The 24,524-nt window shown below is 36.9% G+C and overlaps 1 protein-coding gene and 1 long non-coding RNA gene across 3 annotated transcripts; both read left to right on the top strand.

The window, feature by feature from the left end:
- LOC109834959 (vacuole membrane protein KMS1-like) lies at window positions 83-4,003 on the top strand (the record flags this gene model as incomplete). The annotated part of the gene is made up of 4 exons (XM_020402967.1): window positions 83-274; window positions 2,038-2,154; window positions 2,363-2,539; window positions 3,452-4,003. Coding segments are annotated over 4 exons (648 nt in total), but the record flags the coding sequence as incomplete, so codon positions are not given.
- On the top strand, window positions 8,160-24,095 carry LOC109832220. Of its 2 annotated transcripts, none has more exons than XR_002244663.1 (4): window positions 8,160-8,311; window positions 9,913-10,023; window positions 23,625-23,725; window positions 23,858-24,095. It is a non-coding gene; the product is annotated as an uncharacterized LOC109832220 (long non-coding RNA). The 2 variants fall into 2 exon arrangements; XR_002244664.1 differs by having other exon boundaries at window positions 23,625-23,730.

Raw genomic sequence — 24,524 nt, 5'->3', positions numbered from 1 at the left:
TCTTATCTTATTTATATGAAATAACTATTTATAAGTTATCATTAAGTAAAGTTTCTGTACAAAATTGATCTGTAGATCTTGAAATACTTTCCAACTAATCTACAAATGTCTTGCAGCACGTATATCAGGCAGTAAATTAGAGGCCATGGAAGAATTCGATGCTACTTCATCAAAAGAGGACGGGTTTATATGCGCATCACTAAAGCAAATAAAACGCTGGTTTCTTACCCATTCACAACATCTGAACTTTTTTACAATCCTCCTGCTTGCTTCGGTTAGTTTATTTCCTCCACGTTTATGCATTGATGCAGTTACAGGAATCGGTTTATGAACCATTTTAAGTTACGTATCTACTCATCTATACCTAAAGGAGAACCCAATGAATAACTGTTTGTGCTACAGTAAATACTATAATATGAACAGTAAAACAAACCGGATCCTCTGCAGCCTAAGAACGTTCATGCTACAGTATTTACTGTAGCATAAATAGTAAATCAAATCTACTCCTTCATAGTTGAAGTTACTATTCATGCTACAATAATTTACTACATCATAAACAGTAAAGCAAATTAAATGTGTTAAAGTTTGGATCCTTTTTAAGTATAGAGGAGTAGATATGATTTCTAAATCAAATGTATTAAAACTTGGATCCTTGTTTAAGTATAGAGGAGTAGATATGATTTCTAATTTTAAGCATACAATAATTTAAATCAAATAATGCAGTGTTTAAAAAAAATAAAATAAAGGGCCGTGCTTTGCACGTGGTTCACACTAGTGTTATAGATGGCTTGAAAAACATTCACTGTTAATATTGATTTAGTTATAAGGCAATTGAAACAAATTCAGTTTTCTTTTTATTTGTAAAAACAGGCTATTACCGGTTATATAATCCATTGCCCCTGCAAGTCATATGAAGCTTGTTGTGTTTTGTGAGAGAGCAGCTCCTTTTATTAGGTCTTTGCCCTTCTACAATATTCTTATCTTTGTGTGTATAGATGCACAGATGTATGTTCGTGCTCACACAAACAGGCTGAAGTATCTACAACTGATATTTGAAACTGAGAAATCTTTAAGTTTGAGGAAAACGCAGAACTTTATGGATTTGTGTACTCTTTATGCAAGTCAATAGTCATGACCTTTTGCAATTAAGATAATATTGTCTTTGTTATTGTTGGCTGGACTAGTTTTCCCTCATACTGTTAATTCAAAATGGGTAAATCTTTTTTCAGGTAAGATGGATGTGCATGCTCATATATGAAATTATTATTTAGTTCTAACCTGAAGTTGAAAAGTCCTCTGAAATGTATATATGTCGACAACCATTGTTTTAAATATCCCCGACATGGCCCGATATATCCCCCGATATATCCTTTTACAAGGCTTGCCGCAACCGATATGGTCTTTAAATATCCTTTACCGCTTTTTGGCTATTTTGAATGATAAATCCCCGATATGGCCGATATGTTAGCCGATATGTGGACCAATATATCTTTTTATATAGCTTGTTACAAAATAATATACCGTGTTTGGAATTTTTGGGTGAGATATCAAGATTTTCCCATTATATCAAATGCCATTTTGCCCTAAAAGCAGATCGAATGTTGCGACGTTGCTTTGCACTTTTGTTTGTTTTAGAAGGTTGATTAGTGATCCTAAACATATATTATTCATATTTTGTATGCTTAAATTTTATTACATATGTTGAGATTACATTTTAATGCATTATACTATGTATGCAAACATTCATTATGACATTCCGATATTTACCACATATCCCCGATATTTCCCCGATATCCACAATCCGATATGAATTTTGGTCATCCGATATTTCCCCAATATCCGAAATTTAAAACCTTGTCGACAACAGATAACTATAAAATTTGCATCTTAACTTAGTTGCTTAACTTTCTATGTTTATTAGGTTACCTTGCATTATGATAATTTCTGTTGTGCTTTTGACAATGAAAACTGCACTTCATTTTCCTGGCATTCAATCAAAGAAGAGTCTTATTCTTCCAGTTGTTTCCATGTTATCAGGTGCCAAATCCATTATTTGACCTTGCTGGTATCATGTGTGGGCAATTTGGGATCCCATTTTGGAAGTTCTTTTTAGCAACTGTGATTGGAAAGGCATTAGTTAAGACTCACATACAGGTAAGCTGGTTCTCCGTTAATGCTTGTTTTGTTGATAGCTAGATAGGAATCAATAGTTTCTGCCTGTATTTGTTGCTTCTGCGGGTTGGGTTAGTGGAATATATGTCTTGGAGAAAACATTAAGATTTGCCTACTAATGCACTTTTCCCCTTTGATTAATAACTGTTTCTGATTAGTGATTACTAGTGATTTGTTTATGCTTTTGCAGACCGTTTTTATCATCTCAGTCTGCAATAACCAACTTTTTCAGTGGGTGGAGAATGAGTTCATTTGGGTGCTTGATCACATTCCTGGATTTGCTTCTCTGCTTCCAAGCATCATTGCCAAATTACATAACCTCAAGCAGAAGTTTATGTCAGCACCAGTTCCAGATACTGCACAAAAGGTAGGCAAGGATAAAGTCACTTATCATTTTCACATCTGATACGAATTTGATCTTCACCAATATTCCCAGTATAACTTCAACATTTGCCCAGTCCAGGGTTTCTTATTCTCATTTAGCATATAGAATTGCATCAATTAATGATATGATACTTGATACAGCATCCCCATTCTGACAGACGACAGTCTTGCTATTGACTTAATGATTGTGAAAAAGAATTTGTGGGGCTAACACCCAAAATATGTACAATAGTTCCTTTCAAGTAGGGATGGAGGCAAACCAAATAGTCGAACACATGGTTCGTTAATTGTTCGGCTAAATATTCGGGGTTATATTCGGTTCAATAGGTCATTTAATAATAAATGATAGATTTTAGTATTCAGTTTATAAACGAGTAGAATCTAACCAGAGGTACACTTGATTAGTTTGATTATTGAATATTCATTTAATAATCAGCATAATAGATTTTTTTTAATTCTAATTAGTTAACAAAATATTTTGACTGTAGATTCTCTTATCAATTAGATTGAGGGAAAAATTGATTGAAAAACAGTTTGGAGGATATGTTTCTTAAAGAAGACCCAAAATAAAATTAATAGAGGTTGAAATGGCCATAGGTTCTTGAACCAATGACCAGTAACTATTCACATATTCTTGAATAGTTAACAAATAGCTAACTATGCTAGCAAGTTGAATTCAAAACCAATTTGATATCTGAACCAAATATGAATTTGGCAAATGTAACTGAATTTGATCCGGATATCCTATTATTCTGTTTGATACGATTCGTTTCCACCCCTACTTACAAGCTTCTGCTAACACAAAGTTGAAAAATTTTCATCGTCAGCTATATGGACCTGATTGCTTGTATCATCTCCTGATCTTATTTTTAAACTTCTGCTCCCTTTTCATCAGGCAAAACAGTGGAATCTATCATTCACTCTGGTATGGAACACTCTGATTTGGTTGATGATCCTGAACTTCTTCCTGAAGATAGTCACATCTACTGCACAAAGATATTTGAAAAAGCAGCAAGAACTGGAGATAAAGCTGCATGAACAAAGAACAGGTAATTAAAGAGTAAACAAGAACCTGCAAGCAAATAATTATTCATGTCCGCCATCTTGCCTGAGCATGGTCGGCTGAGACCATTGGAAATCATTCGCGATTGAAGTCGAATATATGCATCATATCCCCCAAGATTCTTTTGTGTATAGATGACACTGATTAAAGTTATTGAATCATTGGAGGCAGGTCTATTTTTGTCCCTGCCTGGGGGAGTGAGCATAATTGTTCTGATTACTGCTAATTAGTTATTCATTTGATTATTGCAACGAAGTTTGTTTTTAACTGTTTCCTTGATATCATTATTGCGTTGGAGAATTAAAATTACAGTTATTACTATAGTAAGACTGTTCCCTTTGTTTAGGGGTTCTTCGACAATAATATCTGAATAATTTTACATAAGCTTTGAGTTTCTAGACATGGATCCCTTTCATATAAGTGAGGTTATCTTCTGGGTACAAAATTTTTATTGTATTGTGATCCTAGGTTTGGTTTTCTTCGTGTAGCTTACATTCAGGACTATGTAATTGAACGAATTCTTGTTGTTTTAAGAGCCTGTTTGTTTGCACGAAAGTTGTAAAGAAGCAACTGAAGTAGAGGAAGTTTCTCCTAATTCAAGCAAAAAATTATGTTTGTTTCTCCGAAAAGACTATTTCAGCTACTTCCATAAATGCAGATGTGGCGTCTAGATGACACTCATACTTCCTAGATTTTTTTTCGCCCTTGAAAGCTCAGAAGTAGAGGGGAAGTGCATAAAAAGTGGGGTCCACTTAAATTAGAGATTTACCAAGGGCAGATGATCTTTAATAATATAGCAAATTTCTATCCAAACAAACAAGTAAATAAAAGAAGATGATGAAGTACTATTTCTGCTACTTCTAAAAATATATGAAACAAACAAAATAAGTACTACTTCTGCTACTTTTTACTTTATAATTGAGGAAGTTATATTTTTGATCTACTTCTTACTTCTAATAGTTATGTTCATCCAAACGGGCCCTAAAGTGAAAATTTGCCGTACTCATTGTGATCATGAAGTTTGGGATTTTTTTATTAGATTGTGATGATAAAAATTTGGTTCTTTTTTGGATTTTATTTTTGTGTTAACCGAGATTGTAAAGTTATGTAATTTTTTGGATGTACAATTTGCAGTAATAGTAATGAACTATGCTAGATATTTGTATCCGAGAAAATATCCTTATCCCGTATCCGTGTTTGTTAGGATGCATATATGGTTACTAAAATCAATATCCGATAGGATATATGATAATTGATATGGTTAAGTAGTGAAGTATCCGGATTCGTATTCAAAATATCCAAATATATATGTTGGTCATATAGTCGCAACAGTTTTCCTCCCAAATTAACGAATTTGAGGCTAATTTTGATGATCAAGAGATCTAATTTTAGTTCATTAGATATAATGAACATATTAATGAACTCCTTTGTATCATATGAGATATATATATTTTTTCAATCTTATCTAGTTTTGTCATATCCGTTTTGTTTCTATATGTATATCTGCGTATTTGTATCCGTATCCTATCTCCGAGGACATGATTATCAAATTTCCTACCTGAGGCATATCTGTCTTATTAAAGGGGATACGAATAGGTATCATATCCGAGCCATATTTGATTAGTTTGCATCCCTACTGACCAATCACTTGATTCACTGCTCGATGATGACAATGAGAATTCCATGGCTGATCCATACAAAGTGAGCAGAAGAAAGTAGTAGGAGGCCAAGACAGATGGGTACTCGGGTTGAAACAGAGCAAGAAGCTGGGTTTAAGCAGAGGAAAAAGACGTTGGTTTTTTTATTATCTAAAATTGTTATTAGGAAATAATTAATTAGTAAAAGGGTAAATGGGTCATTTTCATAACATCTGACAGAACTGAAGGGTATAAACCCAGTATATTCCCCAAACAGAATGAGAAGCGTTAGAAATTCCCAATGTTCAGGGTAATTTTGCAAATCTCAAGATGGGAGTAGTTTTGCAAATGTGGATTCTTATTAAGTAAGGCTCGTCGTAGCTGTTTTCAACGAGATCAGGACTTGCTTAAACTGGAGGAACGGGCCTTTTTACAGCTACGCTTTTTGAGGAAGTTGCTGTGGATGCTTAAAAATGGATAAACAGAGGCCAAGTGCTAATCATGTTCTTAAACTCATAAAATACACATCATAATTGAGGAATTAAATATATAAATCCTCGAGTGGTCGCCACTAAATACTTTCCTAGTTACACCTCTTTTAAAAAAAATACTTCATATAAGGAGTTCAGTTGTATGCGGGGTACGTCCGACCTTTCATTAACTTTGGGTATTGAATATGTGAGCTTGTAGCAGCCGACAAAGACATAACTTAGTACATCCAAAATCTTAAGATAATATTAATAAGGGTTATTCCGATCATAGCCCCTTATAAAATCTTTAATATTTTGATCTTAGCTCCCCAAACCTTTGACATTGCTAATTTACAGGATGCTAATTTTTTTGATAATGTGGATTTGATAATGTACAGGATGCTAATTTACCTCAAATTGTTTGTGCTGCTTTTGATCAATCAACTAATATTTCACTAGTTTTTTTGTCGAAGGATTTTGTGAGCTTTTGCTACTATACTTCACTTTGGTTTTGTGTTAAAGTTTTAATCTCATGGATCAATATGATTTTCTGCTGAACTTTTCTATGATGGGGTTTTATTTGGTGCTGAAAAATTGCCCTATTGATTTTTTAAGGTTTTGCTCTGATATCTTAGTATGTTATTGTGCTGAAATATGATCTGTTACTTTGAGAGCTTTGTTATGTTGCCTCATTTTGGTTTTCAAATACTTGCTCAGATAGTGTAAATAATTCATTCCTGCATTAGGACTGCTATTCAGTTATTTTGATTTTTGAATAAGTTATCATGCTATCTATGTTGCTGTTAATTGTACATGGGCAATTATATAATGGGTGGGCATGATATTACAACCTACATGTATATGCATTGTAATTGATGGCCAATAATTTAGCAACATACAATGCAAAATACAATGTATTGGGTGACATTCTTTGATTTAAACCGAGCCCAATTTTTTTTAAAATGGGAAATATTTTCATTGAAATCATTACAATTTTATACTACATACTACAATGGTCAAAACAATTTGAAACAATGAGAAAAATACAAGGCCAATTAAAACATCTTTTCCATATCGAGATTTCATATTTTGCTTCTTTCAATTAATTCTTCAAAGATCTTATTTTCAAAGAATTCTTCTCTTCTGAAGTCTCTTCATTAGGTGATGTGTATGAATTGCTACTGTCACGATCGCTATTACACCATAAGAAACATGAGCAATGTCTTTTTGGGTAGTTGGCACAACCCCAAAACGTCTTGCTCTTGTTCTTTCAATTCTTGCACATCCTTAATGGTGTTAGTATATTGCAATGGCATTTGATTTCATCCCATTCCGATGCTTCAGTTTTGTGGCTGACCATAAGAAATGAGTATATTTGCAGAAATTATGAGTATTGACAATATTTATGGGTGTGAATATTTTCTATGCTCTATAGCTCTCTAGTTATACGTGTTCATGGATGAAATTCAACCGTTGCTGCTATGTATGTTACCGTTACTTGTGGTAAAAATTCAATTTGGTTGGTAAAATTACCACTATCTTATGTATAAGAAGTTCTTGTCTTTTTATGTGGGGTAAATCTCATCTTGGTGACTACATACAAGATTCATATTGATGTTTTCCCATATTTCTAGCCAGCCAAACAATTAAAATATTTTTTTATTTATATGTTTTTTATATCTTAGACACCCAACCAAACAATGACAACAGTGATTTTCTAGGATTTGGGGTTGTTTTTGCTCCAACAAAAAAAAAAAAAAATCAATTGCGAGAAGTGGCTGGAAAAAAAAATGATTTTTTTCTTGAAATTTGGTTTTCCCATAATGGGGTCTTCGAACTAAACATACCCTACATGTAAACTTATAAGACAATGTCACACCGTCGAATAATTTAATTAGTGAGTAGTGACTTATTAATTCTTAATGGGCCAAAAGCAAAAAATAAAGTGATCGTAAAGCCATTAACTTAATTAATCCAATTCACCAACATATCAAAGGGCTACCAACATATCAAAAAGCTACCATCATTTAAAAAAAAAAGGAAGCATAAGTTTATATTGAAAAGGATGTATTTGATGTTGTTTCGAGTTATGGTATTATGCAGCAATTTTAAAAAGTAAAAACATGTAGGGGTCAATTATTTAGAAGTGTTTGGAATGACGATATTATGCAACAATTTCAATAAGTGAAAACACGTGGAGGTCAACTGTAATTATATTTAATAAAATATATTTTGTATCTAATGTGAGAAAAAAATGACACCACTAGCATGTTGAGATCGGTTGACCAGGTTAAGACATCCCCGCAGCGACTTACTGAAGAATTGGGGGTCTAATTTGGAAATTTCAAGATGTGAGGGTCTAATAGATAAATTTAAAGAAGATTTGGATGTCCAATATCCAATATGACAAAAACAAAAAGCAGAGTAGAATCTTTGTCGATTCAACGACAAAGGTATAATTTTCACCTGAAATAATTACGATCATCAGCCCAAAATTGGGGTTTTTACGGTAATTTTAGGTCTGGGGAAATTGCAGCCGATGTAAGTGCGGGCATTGTTAGCGCTGCTTGATGAAGTTAATATTGGTAATTTCTTTAACCCATTCAGTTTCTTGATTCAATACGTTAATTTTAATTCTCTCAGTTAGCTTATCTTGGCTTATATAATATTAATTTGTGAACTGCTTTGGACAATTTCTTCATCATTTTGGTATTTAATGTCAGGACATTCGCATTAGTCACTGTGCTGATGCCTACTAATTTGTTTTGTCGGAAATTGAATAGTTAATGTAGAAAAAGCCTGAAACTTGAATGAGACAAGGGAAAGTTTAACTGGATTTTTTAATTTTTTTTAACTTTAGAAAGAGGGGTTGATGATTTGGGAAAATTGATTAGCGATTGAATGAATTGTTAGTTAGTTGCAACTTTAGGATTTGCCTATGCTGCTCGAGGTGGTTGGGAGACTTAATCTCGATCGAAAGAGTGAGCTTGATCCACCTGTTCTTGTACATATAGTCTATTTTAATAAAAGACAGTTGATGTTCTTTTTTTTCCCCTCTTGGAAAATGACTTCGTTAATGAATTTTACATTTTAACATAATGACTTTTCAAAGCATCTTATAATACGCAGGCTTCAGTTGTATACTAATAAGCTTTACAATATAAGGATGACCACTGTTGAATTTGCATCTTCTTCTTGGTAAGGCCATGTGCTTCTCTATAGAATAATAACTTCTATTGGTGCCAAAAAAAAAGGAAAAATCAGCTTATCTAATGTGATAGATTGATGATGTTTGGAATCACCTATGTAGGATTTTGAGTTGTTATTTTGAATATAGTATAGCTTTAGCTGTTCCATAGCCTGCTGGTACCTGTTAAACCACCCGTTTCATAAACTAACTAGACGATAGATTGTTCACAGCTTATACCTAAGATGAAACAGTCAAGGAAGTAAAGTTTGTTAGACTTTATGATGAAGAGCTGAATGAAAATACGACAACAGTTATTTTGCGGTACATGTATTTCATTTTTATTCGGCCTTTTAACTCGCAGATCAGTATAAACAATGTATTACATTCTAACACAATTTACAGAAACATACAGTTACAAGAGGTTGTAAATAGTATAAATTACACATCTTTAAGGAACAAAGATGGTTGCTCATTATGGAACTTTGAGGCATCTTGTGATCAACCTGACCTTTCTTTCAAATAACCAGGACAGATAACCTCATGCTGTCTGCCTGTTAAAATTCATGTCCCAGACTCCTTTCTTTGCTTCTGACAGTATTCGGTTAACAAGAAGCCTATCCTCATCAGTGCAATTGAGGATTGTTGCAAAATTTGGTTAACTAGTATCAAAATAGATATGATATCATTAACATGTTGTTAAAAACAATTCCATATAATAGAAAACATTTTATTTGGAAAGCATTTTCTTGACTACAGCCGTTACTTTTTTGTATGAAATTGAATGTCTCAATCATATAATTTCAATGAATTGCATTGAGCGACTATTTGCAGGTTCTGTAGTATGAACTTCAAATGCTTTTATCATCTAAACTGCTAACTCTGATAAAAGATTTTAAAAATTATGGGAACTTCAATCACATATATAAACTAGCGGTTAATGATGCTCACTGGCAAATTCTTCACCCGAGTTAAAATCTGCTAGTTTAAACGATGCAGTTGAATTAACCATTCCGGCAGCAGTTGGTCTTGGCTGCAAGGGTTCTTGAAGAGCCATTGAACAACCATGTAGCATGAGAAAGATTGATGACATATGAAGTCTATTTGCAGGTATTTCTTGAACACATTTAAATCCTATTCGAATGCATCTCAAAACTTCATTGATTGAAAAACTTTCACCCATAAATGGGTCTATAATCTGTAATGCTCTTCCTTTTCTCCAGTGTTCCCATGTCTGCAGAGGAGTTGTAATGTTAAGTTGTGGTCTACAAACAGAATTTGCGATGTCATACTTGTTGGGAACCGAAGTAGTAATATCTCATGCACGCAAGAAACTGACACTTCACATTCAGTGAATTAAGTGCTTTGAATAGATTCAGACTTTTGTTCATGTTTTGATTTGTCGTCAAACTATATAACTATGAGTTAGTGTGCCCCTCCCCACCCCCCGCCACCCCCAAAACCACAACTACCACAGTAGAAAAAACGGAAAAAAAAGAAGAAGAAAAAACTCCCAAGACTTTTCTCTCAATAAGGGCAAAAATTATTCTACACGTGAAGACAAGCATTGATATGTGATGATCTATATAACAATTGAGTGCCCTATTAAAACATGGCTCGAGGAGTTTTGTGAGAGCCAAAAATATTCTTTCATCAGGCATCTAATCAAACAGGCAAAAAATAAGAAATTTATGAAGAAGCAACTATAAAGATTGACCCTTGAGGTTTAGCCAACCATGGACTCCTACAGGAAGAGTTTGAGAAAGATTACTGTAGTAACATGGAGTACAAGAGTGCAATAACAACATTCTTTTTATGTACAAAATAGCATTGGGAACCACTCACCTCACGATCAAATAGACCCTTACAATGACAAGAGAGTAATCTCTTCCTTGGTGAAATGACTTGTCCTGATCTTGAAAGAGGAAAATCCAGACTAGCATCATGATTTATTAATTTTTAGGGGTTTGACCGATATGCCCCTCAAATATATTGTATTTTAAAATTTACACCAAAATTTTCATATTAGCCAATTTAGATTTGAATCTTTAATTTACCTCTCAGTTTTATTATTGAGGAATGAGGAATATATTGGGTACAATCCTTCATATTCTGTTAATTAATAAAAGTAGTGGAAGAGCAAGGGAGAGTTGGGGTATGTTGTCGCCGGACTAGTGCAGCTGCCTCCCCTCTCTCCTCTTTCTCTATTTTCAAAAAATTTTAATATTTTTTTTAGAGAATATAGGAAATCTAAGGGTAGGAGAATGTTAATCTAACTCTGTTAAAACTATAATAGGGGTGGGGAATAAGGAATTGTACAAAATGCAGATAGAAAATATATCTAGGAGTTCTAGGAGCGGAGCAAATGGAGCATCCATATTTCCCTTGGAGAGGGTACGAAGGGAACTAAAAGCAAGAATGTCACGACCCAGAACTGCAATGGGAGAAAAAGTCGGGGTTACACAACAATGGTCACACGTATAAGAGAGAAGTCGCACACACGTGTCAAGCCTGGCACCTCAATCACATATAATATTCTCAAAAAGTATAAAACTTGTCTGTGATGGAAGTCCAGAACTAGTACTTAACGAAGTTGTTCCAAACATAGTTTTGGAACAAAACCAAATCTTATCATTACTATCTCAAGATAACTAAGAAGTAAAAAGGGTGACTGCAAGATGTAGCACCTCCTGGCAAATTAGTTGCCACCAAAGGCCGGCTCTACAAGCAATCTATTATGAGTCTGTGAAGGGTCGAAAGCCAAGGGTTGATCCAAAGCTCAACTAGTACAATATTTACACTAGTGGATTAGATAATATGATAAATGAGTACATCAATCTTTACAAAACAATAGCTATCAAAGTTATTGTTTGTTGTTACTAGACCATATAAGGGTATGTATAAAGGAACTTGTTATGTTAGGCCTTGAGAAAATATTAAAATTTTAATCTATCATAAATACAATTTGATATGAATTACTGATATGCATAACTTGAATAGATCATACTTGATTTGAAAGTCATGCCAATCATAGGGAAATTTGTTGGGAAATTACCCAGATTTCCCTAGTACCAGATTTAAAAAAGCGAAAATAAAATGCGCAAAATTGGGGGACACGTAAGATTTACGTGGTTCGGCACAAAATTGCCTACGTCCACGGGCTGCTGCAGATCTTTCACTATTTGGAAGAAATTTTACAAACACTCACAAATTTCTCACACTCCCAGTTTCACTCAGAAAATTTCTCTCAATTTTCTCACTAAGACTTTTTGCTCTAAGCCTTTGATTTCTCTCTCTTATTCTTCTATAAGAGGAGTTGTTTCTGGGATGAGATTTTTCTTAAGAGTTTGAGGTTTATTTATAGTGTTTGGAAAAATACTATGCACTAATATTTTATTAGTACTGGGACCCGCGATGGGGTCCGTTTGCATATTTTTCTCCTCTCCTGTCATTCAATCACCGAAAGAAAGAAAACTCGGTGCCTTTTTCGTTTTGTCAAAAAAGGGCTGCCATGTGCTTTCGATGGCAGCATATATTGACCAACAATCTCCCACTTGAAGACTGATTTTAATCTGTCTTCACACCTCGATCAATGCAGCAGCTCTTTCCGGTCTTCATACTATTGCAGGCCAACTGAAGCTGAACACAGCTTCAGTTTGTCAGTAGTCACCGTCTTTGTCAGCATGTCTGTCGGATTTTGAGCTCCACTGATCTTTTCAAGCTTCAAAATTCCATCTTCCAGAAGTGACCGAATAAAATGATACCACATCTGTATGTGCTTCATTCTGGAATGGAAAGACGGATTCTTTGCTAGATGAATAGCACTTTGACTGTCGTAATATAAGACACCGTCTTCTTGTTTCTTGCCTAATTCATCCAAGAAATTTTGAAGCCACACCATTTCCTTGCTGGCTTCTGTAACAACGATATATTCTGCTTCAGTTGTGGAGAGAGCAACTATCTTCTGCAGTTGAGAAGCCCAACTCACTGTAGTACCTCCTAGAGTATATACATACCCTGTAGTGCTCTTTCTGATATCAACATTTCCTGCTAAATCAGCATCTACATAGCCTGTTAGTATTGTATCTCCACCTTTGAAACAAAGTACTTTACCTGTGGTGCCCCGTAGATATCTGAGGATCCATTTGACTGCTTCTCAGTGTACATTGCCCGGATCATTCATGTACCTGCTAACAGCTCCCACTGCTTGAGCAATATCTGGTCTTGTACAAACCATGGCATACATCAGACTTCCAATTGCTGAGGCGTTCTTCCTCTGTCTTCGGTGACTGCTCTTTGGAAAGTCTGAAATGAACACCTAAAGGTGTACCCACTGTTTTAGCATCTTGCATATTAAACCTGGAGAGTACTTTGTTGATGTACTCAGCCTGTGATAACATCAATGTCCCAGATTTCGTGTCTCTTTTGATCATCATTCCAAGAATCTGCTTTGCGGCTCCAAGATCTTTCATTGCGAACTGCTTTGACAATTTCTGCTTTAAATTTATAATCTCTTGCAGATCTGATCCTGCAACGAGCATGTCATCAACATATAATAATAAAATAATAAAGCTATTGTCAAACCTCTTGAGATAGCAACAATGATCTGCTTGTTCCTATCTAGTGAAACCGTTGCTGCCCATGAAGTTGTCGAATTTCTTGTACCACTGTCTGGGAGCTTGTTTTAATCCATACAAGCTTTTCTTCAAATGACATATTAGATTTTCCTTGCCTGTCTTTATGAAGCCTTCTGGTTGCTTCATATAAATCTCCTCCTCCAAATCACCATAGATTTTCCTTGCCTGTCTTTATGAAGCCTTCTGGTTGCTTCATATAAATCTCCTCCTCCAAATCACCATGAAGGAAAGCTGTTTTTACATCTAATTGCTCAAGATGTAAATTCTCAGCAACTACAATTTTTAACACCAGTCTGATTGTAGTCAGTTTCACGACCGGGGAGAAAATTCTTATAGTCAATACCTTTCTTTTACTGAAAGCCTTTGACAACCAATCTTGCCTTGTAGCGCTTGTTCCTATCATGCTCTTCTTTGATCCTGTAAATCCATTTGTTATGAAGAGCTTTCTTACCTTGTGGTAATTCAGCTAAGTCCCACGTCTGATTTAACATGAGCGAGTCCATCTCATCTTGCATAGCAGACTCCTACTTGACTGAATCCTTCACCTGTATTGCTTCGTCATAACACTTCAGTTCACCACTGTCAGTCAGCAACAGATAGTGCAAAGAAGGCGAATAACGCTGGGTTGGCTTAGGAATTCTGGAGGAGCGTCTCACTTCTGGCGTGCTTGGTTCTTCTTGAACTGCTTCAGGGCTAGTCTGAACATCTTTTTCAGAAATCTCCTCAAATTCAGCAAATTCTTTTGTTTCAGCTTTTGTACTGGAGCTACTTGATTCTGCAGTTAATCTATCTTTGTACATCACATTCTCATTGAATATGACATCTCTGCTTCTGATGATCTTTTGATTTTTATAGTCCCAAAATCGGTAACCAAACTCATCACCACCATAACCAACAAAAACACATTTGTTAGATTTGGCATCAAGTTTACTTCTTTCAGCAGAATCTATGTGTACATAAGAAATACAACCAAAAATTCTTAAATGCGAAAGATTTACCTCTTTTCTACTCCAAGCTTCTTCCGGAATTCTACCATCCAAGGGAACTGAGGGTCCACGGTTGATTAGGTAGGCTGCGGTATTGATAGCTTCAGCCCATAGGAACTTGGGCAGTCCGGCATGTATCCTCATGCTTCTGGCACGTTCATTCAAAGTTCTGTTCATGCGCTCCGCTACGCCATTTTGCTGCGGTGTCATGGGAACTGTTTTCTCCATCTTGATCCCGTTGTTTTCGCAAAACTCTTTGAATCTACTGTCTTTGTACTCTCCTCCATTGTCTGACCTCAACTTCTTTATCTTCAAACCAGTTTCATTTTTCACCATGACCTTTCATTTTCTGAAGGTATCAAAGACTTCTGATTTCTTCTTCAGAAAATAAACCCACACATTCCTTGTAGAATCATCAATAAAAGTGACATAGTACAGTGAGCTTGCAAGAGATGAAACTGGAGATGGCCCCCATACGTCGGTATGAACCAATTCTAACCTTTCTATCTTGGGTGTCTTGTCAATCTTTGCAAAACTGACTTTCTTCTGTTTGCCAAAGATGCAATCCTTGCATAGGCCGACATCTATATTTTTCAGATCCGGCAGTTTCCCTTTTGACAGAAGTGTCTTCATCCCTTTCTCGTTCATATGGCCAAGCCTTTGGTGCTATAGGTTTGATTTTTTATCTGCATCTGTTACTGTAATGATATTCTCTAAGTTAGAGGTTATATAGAGAGTACCATTTTTCTTACCTCGAGCAATGACGAGTGCTCCTTTGGTAATCTTCCATTCATGACCCGAGAAGGTTGTACAATAACCCTCTCCATCAAGCTGTCCCACAGAGATCAAATTTCTTCTAAGACCAGGAATATGTCTCACTCCTTACAACTTCCATGTGGTCTGATTTGGCAATTTTAATCGGATGTCTCCCTTGCCAACAATTTTTAAGGTTTCATCATCTGCTAGATGTACCTTTCCGAAATCACCGCTGATGTAGTTCTCCATGATTTCTCGGCATGGAGTGGAATGAAAAGATGCCCCTGAATCAAGAATCCATGATTCATTCGGACTGTTGACGCTTAGAATCGTAGCATCACTTCCTTCCTCGGTCACGTTGGCAGACTCCTGTGCGCCGGTGTTTTTCTTCGGTGCCCGGCACTCCCTCTTGAAATGAACCCTTCTTGCCACAATTGTAGCACTTGAAGTCTTTCTTTCCTGATCTAGATTTGCTCCTTCTAGATTTTGATCTGCCGTGATTTGAACTTCTTTCTGAAGTTCTTCCCCTAGATTCTGTGTGTAAAGCTGAGGAGGTTGAGGCTTCACCTGATTCTCTTCGTCGAATTTCTTCACTAAGAATCAAATCACGAACGTCATCGAACTTCAACTTGTTGCTTCCCGATGAGCTACTCACAGCCGTGACTGTAGCGTTCCAGCTTTCTGGTAGAGAAGAAAGAAGTATCAATGCTCGTACTTCTTCATCAAATTCAATCCCAACTGAACTCAACTGGGTTGTGACAATGTTGAGCTCATTAAGATGTTGAGCTGTCGATGCGCCTTCTGTCATTCACAAATTGAACAGCCGCCTCATCAAGTAAACTTTGTTTGAGGCAGAGAGCTTCTTGTACATGCTGCAGAGAGCTGCCATAAGACCCACCGTGGTCTTTTCCTTTGCTATGTTGAAGGCAACGTTGTGGGATAGCGTCAATCGGATAACTCCAAGGGCTTGTCTGTCGAGGAGAGCCCACTCTTCATCCTTCATATCATCTGGCTTCTTTCCCGAGAGAGGTTGATACAGCTTTTTTTGGTATAGATAATCTTCGATCTGTATTTTCCAAAAGCCGAAGTCCGCACCATCGAACTTCTTAATTTTCACCTTCCCTTCGTCTGCAGCCATCGCTCCCACTCGAATCTGACTTCCTCTGGATCGTTTCTGATAATTTCTGCGAACCACTGTATATTAAGACACCTCTGCCGACAAGTCAGTACCCCCAGCAAAATTTTACTATTCACGAAATTTACTATTCATGTGAATAGTAACCTTACAGAAATTTGACAGACGTCACAACCAGAGCTCTGATACCAGTTGTTGGGAAATTACCCAGATTTCCCTAGTGCCAGATTTAAGAGCGAAAATAAAATGCGTAAAATTGGGGGATACGTAAGATTTACGTGGTTCGGCACAAAATTGCCTACGTCCACGGGCTGTTGCAGATCTTTCACTATTTGGAAGAAATTTTACAAATACTCACAAATTTCTCACACTCCCAGTTTCACTCAGAAAATTTCTCTCAATTTTCTCACTAAGACTTTTTGCTCTAAGCCTTTGATTTCTTTCTCTTATTCTTCTATAAGAGGAGTTGTTTCTGGGATGTGATTTTTCTTAAGAGTTTGAGGTTTATTTATAGTGTTTGGAAAAACACTATGCACTAATATTTTATTAGTGATGGAACCCGCGATGGGGTCCGTCTGCATATTTTTCTCCTCTCCTGTCATTCAATCACCGAAAGAAAGAAAACTTAGTGCCTTTTTCGTTTTGTCAAAAAAGGGCTGCCATGTGCTTTCGGTGGCAACATATATTGACCAACATATGGATTACTGATATGCATAACTTGTATAGATCATACTTGATTTGAAAGTCTTGCCTATCATAGGGAAATTGAATAAGGTGATCTCTTGATGATCTGAATAAGGTGATCTCTTGATAATCACATACACATTGTTTGCTGATTTTGAAAACATGATAACCATAAGTAATCGAATACGAAAGACTTATATGCATGAATAAAATGATTTTCCACTTTCTCAATTATTTATAAATCACTTGAAGTAAGAATTCTCGATCATGACATGCAAATATTTTGCAGATCCTGATAAAATTGTGATAACCACAATAAATCGAAGATGTAAAACTCATGTATGAACAAGGTAATCACCACTTTCTCAATTATTCATAAATCACTTGAAACATGAATTCTGGAATCTCAATAGATGCATCCATTTAATTTTGCAAACCCTCCTCATTTGTCACACTATGTCTACAAACATGAATTATATCCAGCAGCATGGAAATGCACGTACACATCACTTAACAGTTTCTCGGGAATGAAGTGCATGCAATATTGCTATAGGTTGCCCGAAAGTTACTTCATTTATGCCGAAAAGGGCTTAACATTTATGCCCGAACAAATAACTTGTAATTATGTACACATTATATCAACATCAACTTCTTATTGCTTTTAGATTAAGTAGGAGTGTAGCAGTGCTACTAAGTGGAGAGAAGGATCATAGCTCTGGGTTAACGTGCACTGGCCTATTTTCTTTTTCTTCTGCTTCTCTTCCACTTCTCTTTCAAACCTACACGCAAAGTACTTTTCCCCCCAAAAAACGAATGTATATTCGGCATGCATTCTCTTTTGACCCCTCCTACACATATAAAAGGCAAGAGACAAGTGTCTTGTAAAGTATGCCATCAAAAGAGCCTTTGGCTCTTTCGGTTTTGTCAACCTTCGCATGCCACTGAAAGAGCCATCTGTTTTGTCAAAGTTCTCATGCCACCGAAAAATGAGAAGAGAGAAAAAAATGTAGGCGGGTCCTACCACGGGTCCCACCAGTAATAAAATATTAGTGCATAGTGTTTTCCCAAACACTATAAATAGACCTCAAACTCTTAAGGAAAATCTCATCCTAAAAACAACTCCTCTTATAGAAGAGTAAGAGAGAGAAAAGAAAGGTTTAGAGAAAAAGTCCTTGTGAGAGAAAATTGTGAGCAATTTTCAGAGTGAGATTGGGTTGTGAGTTTGAGTGTGAAAAACTTTAAGAGTGGTTTGTAAAATTTCTTCCCTTTAGTGAAAGATCTACAGCAGCCCGTGGACGTAGGCAAGTTTGTGCCGAACCACGTAAATCTTACGTGTCCCTCTTTTTACGCATTTATTTCGCTTTCTCTTAAATCTGGTAATAGAAAAATTTGAGTAATTTCCCAACAACTGGTATCAGAGCTCTGTTGTGACGTCTGATAATTTTTTACGAGATTACTATTCACATGAATAGTGAATTTCGTGAATAGTGAAATTTTACCGGCGGTACCGACTTGTCGGCAGAGGTGTCTTAATACACGATGGTTCACAAAATTGTCTGAAACGATCCAGAGGAAGTCAGATTCGAGTGGGAGCGATGACTGCAGACGAAGGGAAGGTGAAAATTGAGAAGTTCGATAGTGCGGACTTTGGCTTTTGGAAGATGAGATCGAAGATTATCTGTATCAGAAGAAGCTGTATCAACCTCTCTCAGGAAGTAAGCCAGATGACATGAAGGATGAAGAGTGGGCTCTCCTCGACAGACAAGCCATTGGAGTTATCCGATTGACGTTATCCCGCAACGTTGCTTTTAACATAGCAAAAGAAAAGACCACGGTGGGTCTTATGGCGGCTCTCTGCAGTATGTACGAGAAGCCCTCTGCCTCAAACAAAGTTCACTTGATGAGGCAGCTGTTCAATTTGCGAATGTCGGAAGGCGCATCTACAGCTCAACATCTCAATGAACTTAACATAGTCACAACCCGGTTGAGTTCAGTTGAGATTGAGTTTGATGAGGAAGTTCGAGCGTTGATCCTTTTGTCTTCCCTACCAGAAAGCTGGAACGCTACGGTCACGGCTGTGAGTAGCTCATCGGGAAGCAACAAGTTGAAATTCGATGACGTTCGTGATCTGATTCTTAGTGAAGAAATTCGACGGAGAGAATCAGGTGAAGCTTTAACCTCCTCAGCTTTACACACGGAGTCTAGGGGAAGAACTTCAGAAAGAAGTTCAAATCACGGCAGATTAAAATCTAGGAGGAGCAAATCTAGATCAGCAAAGAAAGATTTCAAATGCTACAATTGTGGCAAGAAGGGTCATTTCAAGAGGGAGTGCCGGTCACCGAAGAAAAACACCGGCGCACAGGAGTCTGCCAACGTGACCGAGGAAGGAGGTGATGTTATGATTCTAAGCGTTAACAGTCCGATTGAATCATGGATTCTTGATTTAGGGGCATCCTTCCACTCCACCCCATGCCGAGAAATCATGGAGAACTATGTCAGCGGTGATTTTGTAAAGGTACATTTAGCAGATGATGAAACCTTAAAGATTATTGGTAAGGGAGACATCCGATTAAAATTGACAAATCAGACCACATGGAGCTGCAAGGGGTGAGACATTCCTGGCCTTAGAAAAAATTTGATCTCTGTGGGACAGCTTGATGGAGAGGGTTACTGTACAACCTTCTCGGGTCATGAATGAAAGATTACCAAAGGAGCACTCGTCATTGCTCAAGATAAGAAAAGTGGTACTCTCTATATAACCTCTAACTTAGAGAATATCATTGCAGTAACAGATGCAGATGAAAAATCAAACCTATAGCACGAAAGGCTTGGCCATATGAGCGAGAAAGGGATGAAGACACTTCTATCAAAAGGAAAGCTGCCGGATCTGAAGAATGTAGATGTTGGCCTATGTGAGGATTGTATCTTTGGCAAACAAAAGAAAGTTAGTTTTGCAAAGATTGGCAAGACACCCGAGATAGGAAGGTTAGAATCGGTTCATACCGATGTATGGGGGCCATCTCCAGTTTTATCTCTTGCAGGCTCACTGTACTATGTCACATTCATTGATAATTCTACAAGGAAGATATGAGTCTATTTTCTGAAGAAGAAATCAGAAGTCTTTGATACCTTCAGAAAATGGAAGACTATGGTAGAAAATGAAACTGGTATGAAGATAAAGCGGTTGAGGTCAGACAACGGAGGAGAGTACAAAGACAGTATATTCAAAGAATTTTGCGCAAATAACGGAATCAAGATGGAGAAAACAATTCCCATGATACCGCAGCAGAATGGCGTAGCGGAGCGCATGAACAGAACTTTGAATGAACGTGCCAGAAGCATGAGGATACATGCCGGCTTGCCCAAGTTTCTATGGGTTGAAGCTATCAATACAGCAGCCTACCTAATCAACCGCGTGCCCTCAGTTCCCTTGGATGGTGGAATACCGGAAGAAGCTTGGAGCAGAAAAGAGGTAAATCTTTCGCATTTAAGAATTTTTGTTTGTATTTCTTATGTACACAGATTCTGCTGAAAGAAGTAAACTTGATGTCAAATCTAACAAATGTGTTTTTGTTGGTTATGGTGGTGATGAGTTTGGTTACCGATTTTGGGACTATGAAAATCGGAAGATCATCAGAAGCAGAGATGTCATATTCAATGAGAATGTGATGTACAAAGACAGATTAACTACAGAATCAAGTAGCTCCAGTACAAAAGCTGAAACAAAGGAATTTGCTGAATTTGAGAAGATTTCTGAAAAAGATGTTCAGACTAGCCCTGAAGCAGTTCAAGAAGAACCAAGCATGCCAGAAGTGAGACGCTCCTCCAGAATTCTTAAGCCAACCCAGCGTTATTCGCCTTCTTTGCACTATCTGTTGCTGACTGACAGTGGTGAACCGAAGTGTTATGACGAAGCAATGCAGGTGAAGGATTCAGTCAAGTGGGAGTCTGCTATGCAAGATGAGATGGACTCGCTCATGTTAAATCAGACGTGGGACTTTGCTGAATTACCACAAGGTAAGAAAGCTCTTCATAACAAGTGGATTTACAGGATCAAAGAAGAACATGATGGGAACAAGCGCTACAAGGCAAGGTTGGTTGTCAAAGGCTTTCAGCAAAAGGAAGATATTGACGACAATAAAATTTTCTCTCCGGTCGTGAAACTGACTACAATCAGACTGGTATTAAAAATTATAGTTGCTGAGAATTTACATCTTGAGCAGTTAGATGTAAAAACAGCTTTCCTTCATGATGATTTGGAGGAGGAGATTTATATGAAGCAACCAGAAGGCTTCATAAAGGCAGGCAAGAAAAATCTAGTATGCCGGTTGAAAAAGAGCTTGTATGGATTAAAACAAGCTCCCAGGCAGTGGTACAAGAAGTTTGACAGCTTTATGGGCATCAACGATTTCACTAAATGCCAAGCAGATCATTATTGCTATCTCAAGAGGTTTGATAATAGCTTCATTATTTTATTGTTATACGTTGATGACATGCTCGTTGCAGGTTTAGATCTGCAAGAGATTATAAATTTGAAGCAAAAATTATCAAAGCAGTTCGCAATGAAAGATCTTGGCGCTGCAAAGCAGATTCTTGGAATGAGGATCAAGAGAGACACGAAGTCTAGGACTTTGATGTTATCATAGGCTGAGTACATCAACAAAGTACTCTCCAGGTTCAACATGCAAGATGCGAAACCAGTGGGTACACCTTTAGGTGTTCATTTCAGACTTTCCAAAGAACAGTCACCGAAGACAGAAGAAGAGCGTGCACACATGGCGAAGGTCCCGTACGCCTCAGCTATTGGAAGTCTGATGTATGCCATGGTTTGTACAAGATCAGATATTGCTCAAGCAGTGGGAGCTGTTAGTAGGTACATAAATGATCCGAGCAAGGTACACTGGGAAGCAGTCAAATGGATCCTCAGATATCTACAGGGAACCACAGGTAAAGCACTTTGTTTCAAAGGTAGAGATACAATACTAACAGGTTATGTGGATGCTGATTTAGCAGGAAATGTTGATATTAGAAAGAACACTACAGGGTATGTCTATACCCTAGGAGGTACTGCAGTGAGTTGGGTTTCTCAACTGCAGAAGATAGTTGCTCTCTTCACAACTGAAGCAGAATATGTCGCTGTTACAGAAGCCAGCAAGGAAATGATTTGGCTTCAAAGTTTCTTGGATGAGTTAGGCAAGAAACAAAAAGACAATATCTTATATTGCGATAGTCAAAGTGCTATTCATCTAGTGAAGAATCCGTCTTTTTATTCCAGAACAAAACACATACAGATGCGGTATCATTTTATCCGATCACTTCTGGAAGATGGAGTTTTGAAACTTGAAAAGATCAGTGGAGCTCAAAATCCGACAGACATGCTGATAAAGACGGTGACTACTGACAAACTGAAGCTGTGTTCAACTTCAGTTGGCCTGTAATAATATCAAGGCCGGAGAAGAACTGCTGCAGAGATCAAGATGTGAAGATAGATTAAAATCAGTCTTCAAGTGAGAGATTGTAAAGTATGCCACCAAAAGAGCCTTTGGCTCTTTCGGTTTTGTCAACCTTCTCATGCCACCGAAAGAGCCTTTGGCTCTTTCTGTTTTGTCAAAGTTCTCATGCCACCGAAAAATGAGAAGAGAGAAAAAATGTAGGCGAGTCCCACCGCGGGCTCCACCAGTAATAAAATATTAGTGCATAGTGTTTTCCCAAACACTATAAATAGACCTCAAACTCTTAAGGAAAATCTCATCCTAGAAACAACTCCTCTTATAGAAGAGTAAGAGAGAGAAAAGAAAGGCTTAGAGAAAAGTCATTGTGAGAGAAAATTGTGAGCAATTTTCAGAGTGAGATTGGGTTGTGAGTTTGAGTGTGAAAAGCTTTGAGAGTGGTTTGTAAAATTTCTCCCCTTTAGTGAAAGATCTGCAGCAGCCCGTGGACGTAGGCAAGTTTGTGCCGAACCATGTAAATCTTGCGTGTCCCCTTTTTTGCGTATTTATTACGCTTTCTCTTAAATCTGGTAATAGGAAAATCTGAGTAATTTCCCAACATGTCTCTTGTCACTCAATGTCCTAGTAGGAAGAATCCACTAAACCAAATATACTATAATATTCATGACAGTTAACGCATGCCATTAGAGTTGGGAAAAATGCTAGACCCCCCAACAGTTCAGATTTTGCTTATAGATCTTCCCCTAACAGTTGTTATCGAGTTGGATAAGTTAAAGGTGGTTAGGGGAAGAAAATAAATGGGGTTAGTACAATAGGTATCCTTCTATTTTGCCTACTTCATTCTTCCCAGCTCTCTAATTAACGTCTGAACGGCAACTTTCCTACCCATGTTGATTGTCTCTACATATATGATAATGGCCTTATACTACCAGATTATAAAACCTTCTATCAGTAGTTCTTTACTCATTGCTAAATTCGCTTCTGCCAGAGTATAAAACCTTCTATCAGTAGTTCTTTACTCACCTAATACCTATAATAAAAGTTGCTTCTATTGTGATTACAGTGCAGTTATCATCTTTGGAAATGAGCTTATATGATAACAAGACACGCTGCCTTTACAGAAAAGGTGAACCCTACATCTGCTTCATTGCAAGAACAAACCTGGTATGGTAATAAAGCTTGATCCTTATTTAATCTTTTTTTCTTATTATACCGGGAAAACATTACTTAACAGAAAGAGTTTTCTGTTAGCATGAAGTTATTCTTAATTCAGGCACTTCAATTGTTTTTGTGCAGGGAGCAGTATACAAGCGTCCGTGAGACTTTTTCTCTCTCTGCTACTACTTTCTAAGTTAATGTAACAATCTTCATGCGTGTATATTCACATAATAGCCTTGCATATATTCACAGGTAAATATCTCATATCCACGAGTAAATATCTCCAAAGATTGAAACTTTCTAGAGATCGTTTTGTTATTAGCTCAGTTAACTAAATTCAAGTAGTCATGTAATCTTTGAAGGTTCAAAAATGCATACTTACATTGCTTACTATGTCTTGAGAAATTTTAGAACTATACTGGAAGCGAGTACTGCTTCTTCCAGTCACGATATCTAAAACTAGAATTCCGAAGTTGTATACATCCAACTTCATCGAAAAACGCCCACACTATGCACATTCAGCTGCCATATAACCACTGCAATACCCCAATGAAATTAGATTGTTGCCTAAGATGCCTAACCTTTTATCTATGACTAAAAAAAATAATATACTCGAAAGAATTTACTGACAATGTTCCAACCAATCGACTTGTGCACTGTGTTTCATCTTCTTTGAAAAGCCTAGCCTAACCAAAGTCTGAGATTTTCGAGTTCATGTCTGCATCTAACAATATATTGCTGCCTTTTAAATCACGATGCATAACTTGTAGGTCACTCTCTTCATGTGGATATAGTAAACCTTGAG

This window comes from Asparagus officinalis, chromosome 3, assembly GCF_001876935.1.
Source record: "Asparagus officinalis chromosome 3, Aspof.V1, whole genome shotgun sequence".
NCBI lineage: Eukaryota > Viridiplantae > Streptophyta > Magnoliopsida > Asparagales > Asparagaceae > Asparagus > Asparagus officinalis.
Note: the sequence above shows the minus strand (reverse complement) of the source record. Positions and strands in the feature narration are given on the sequence as shown.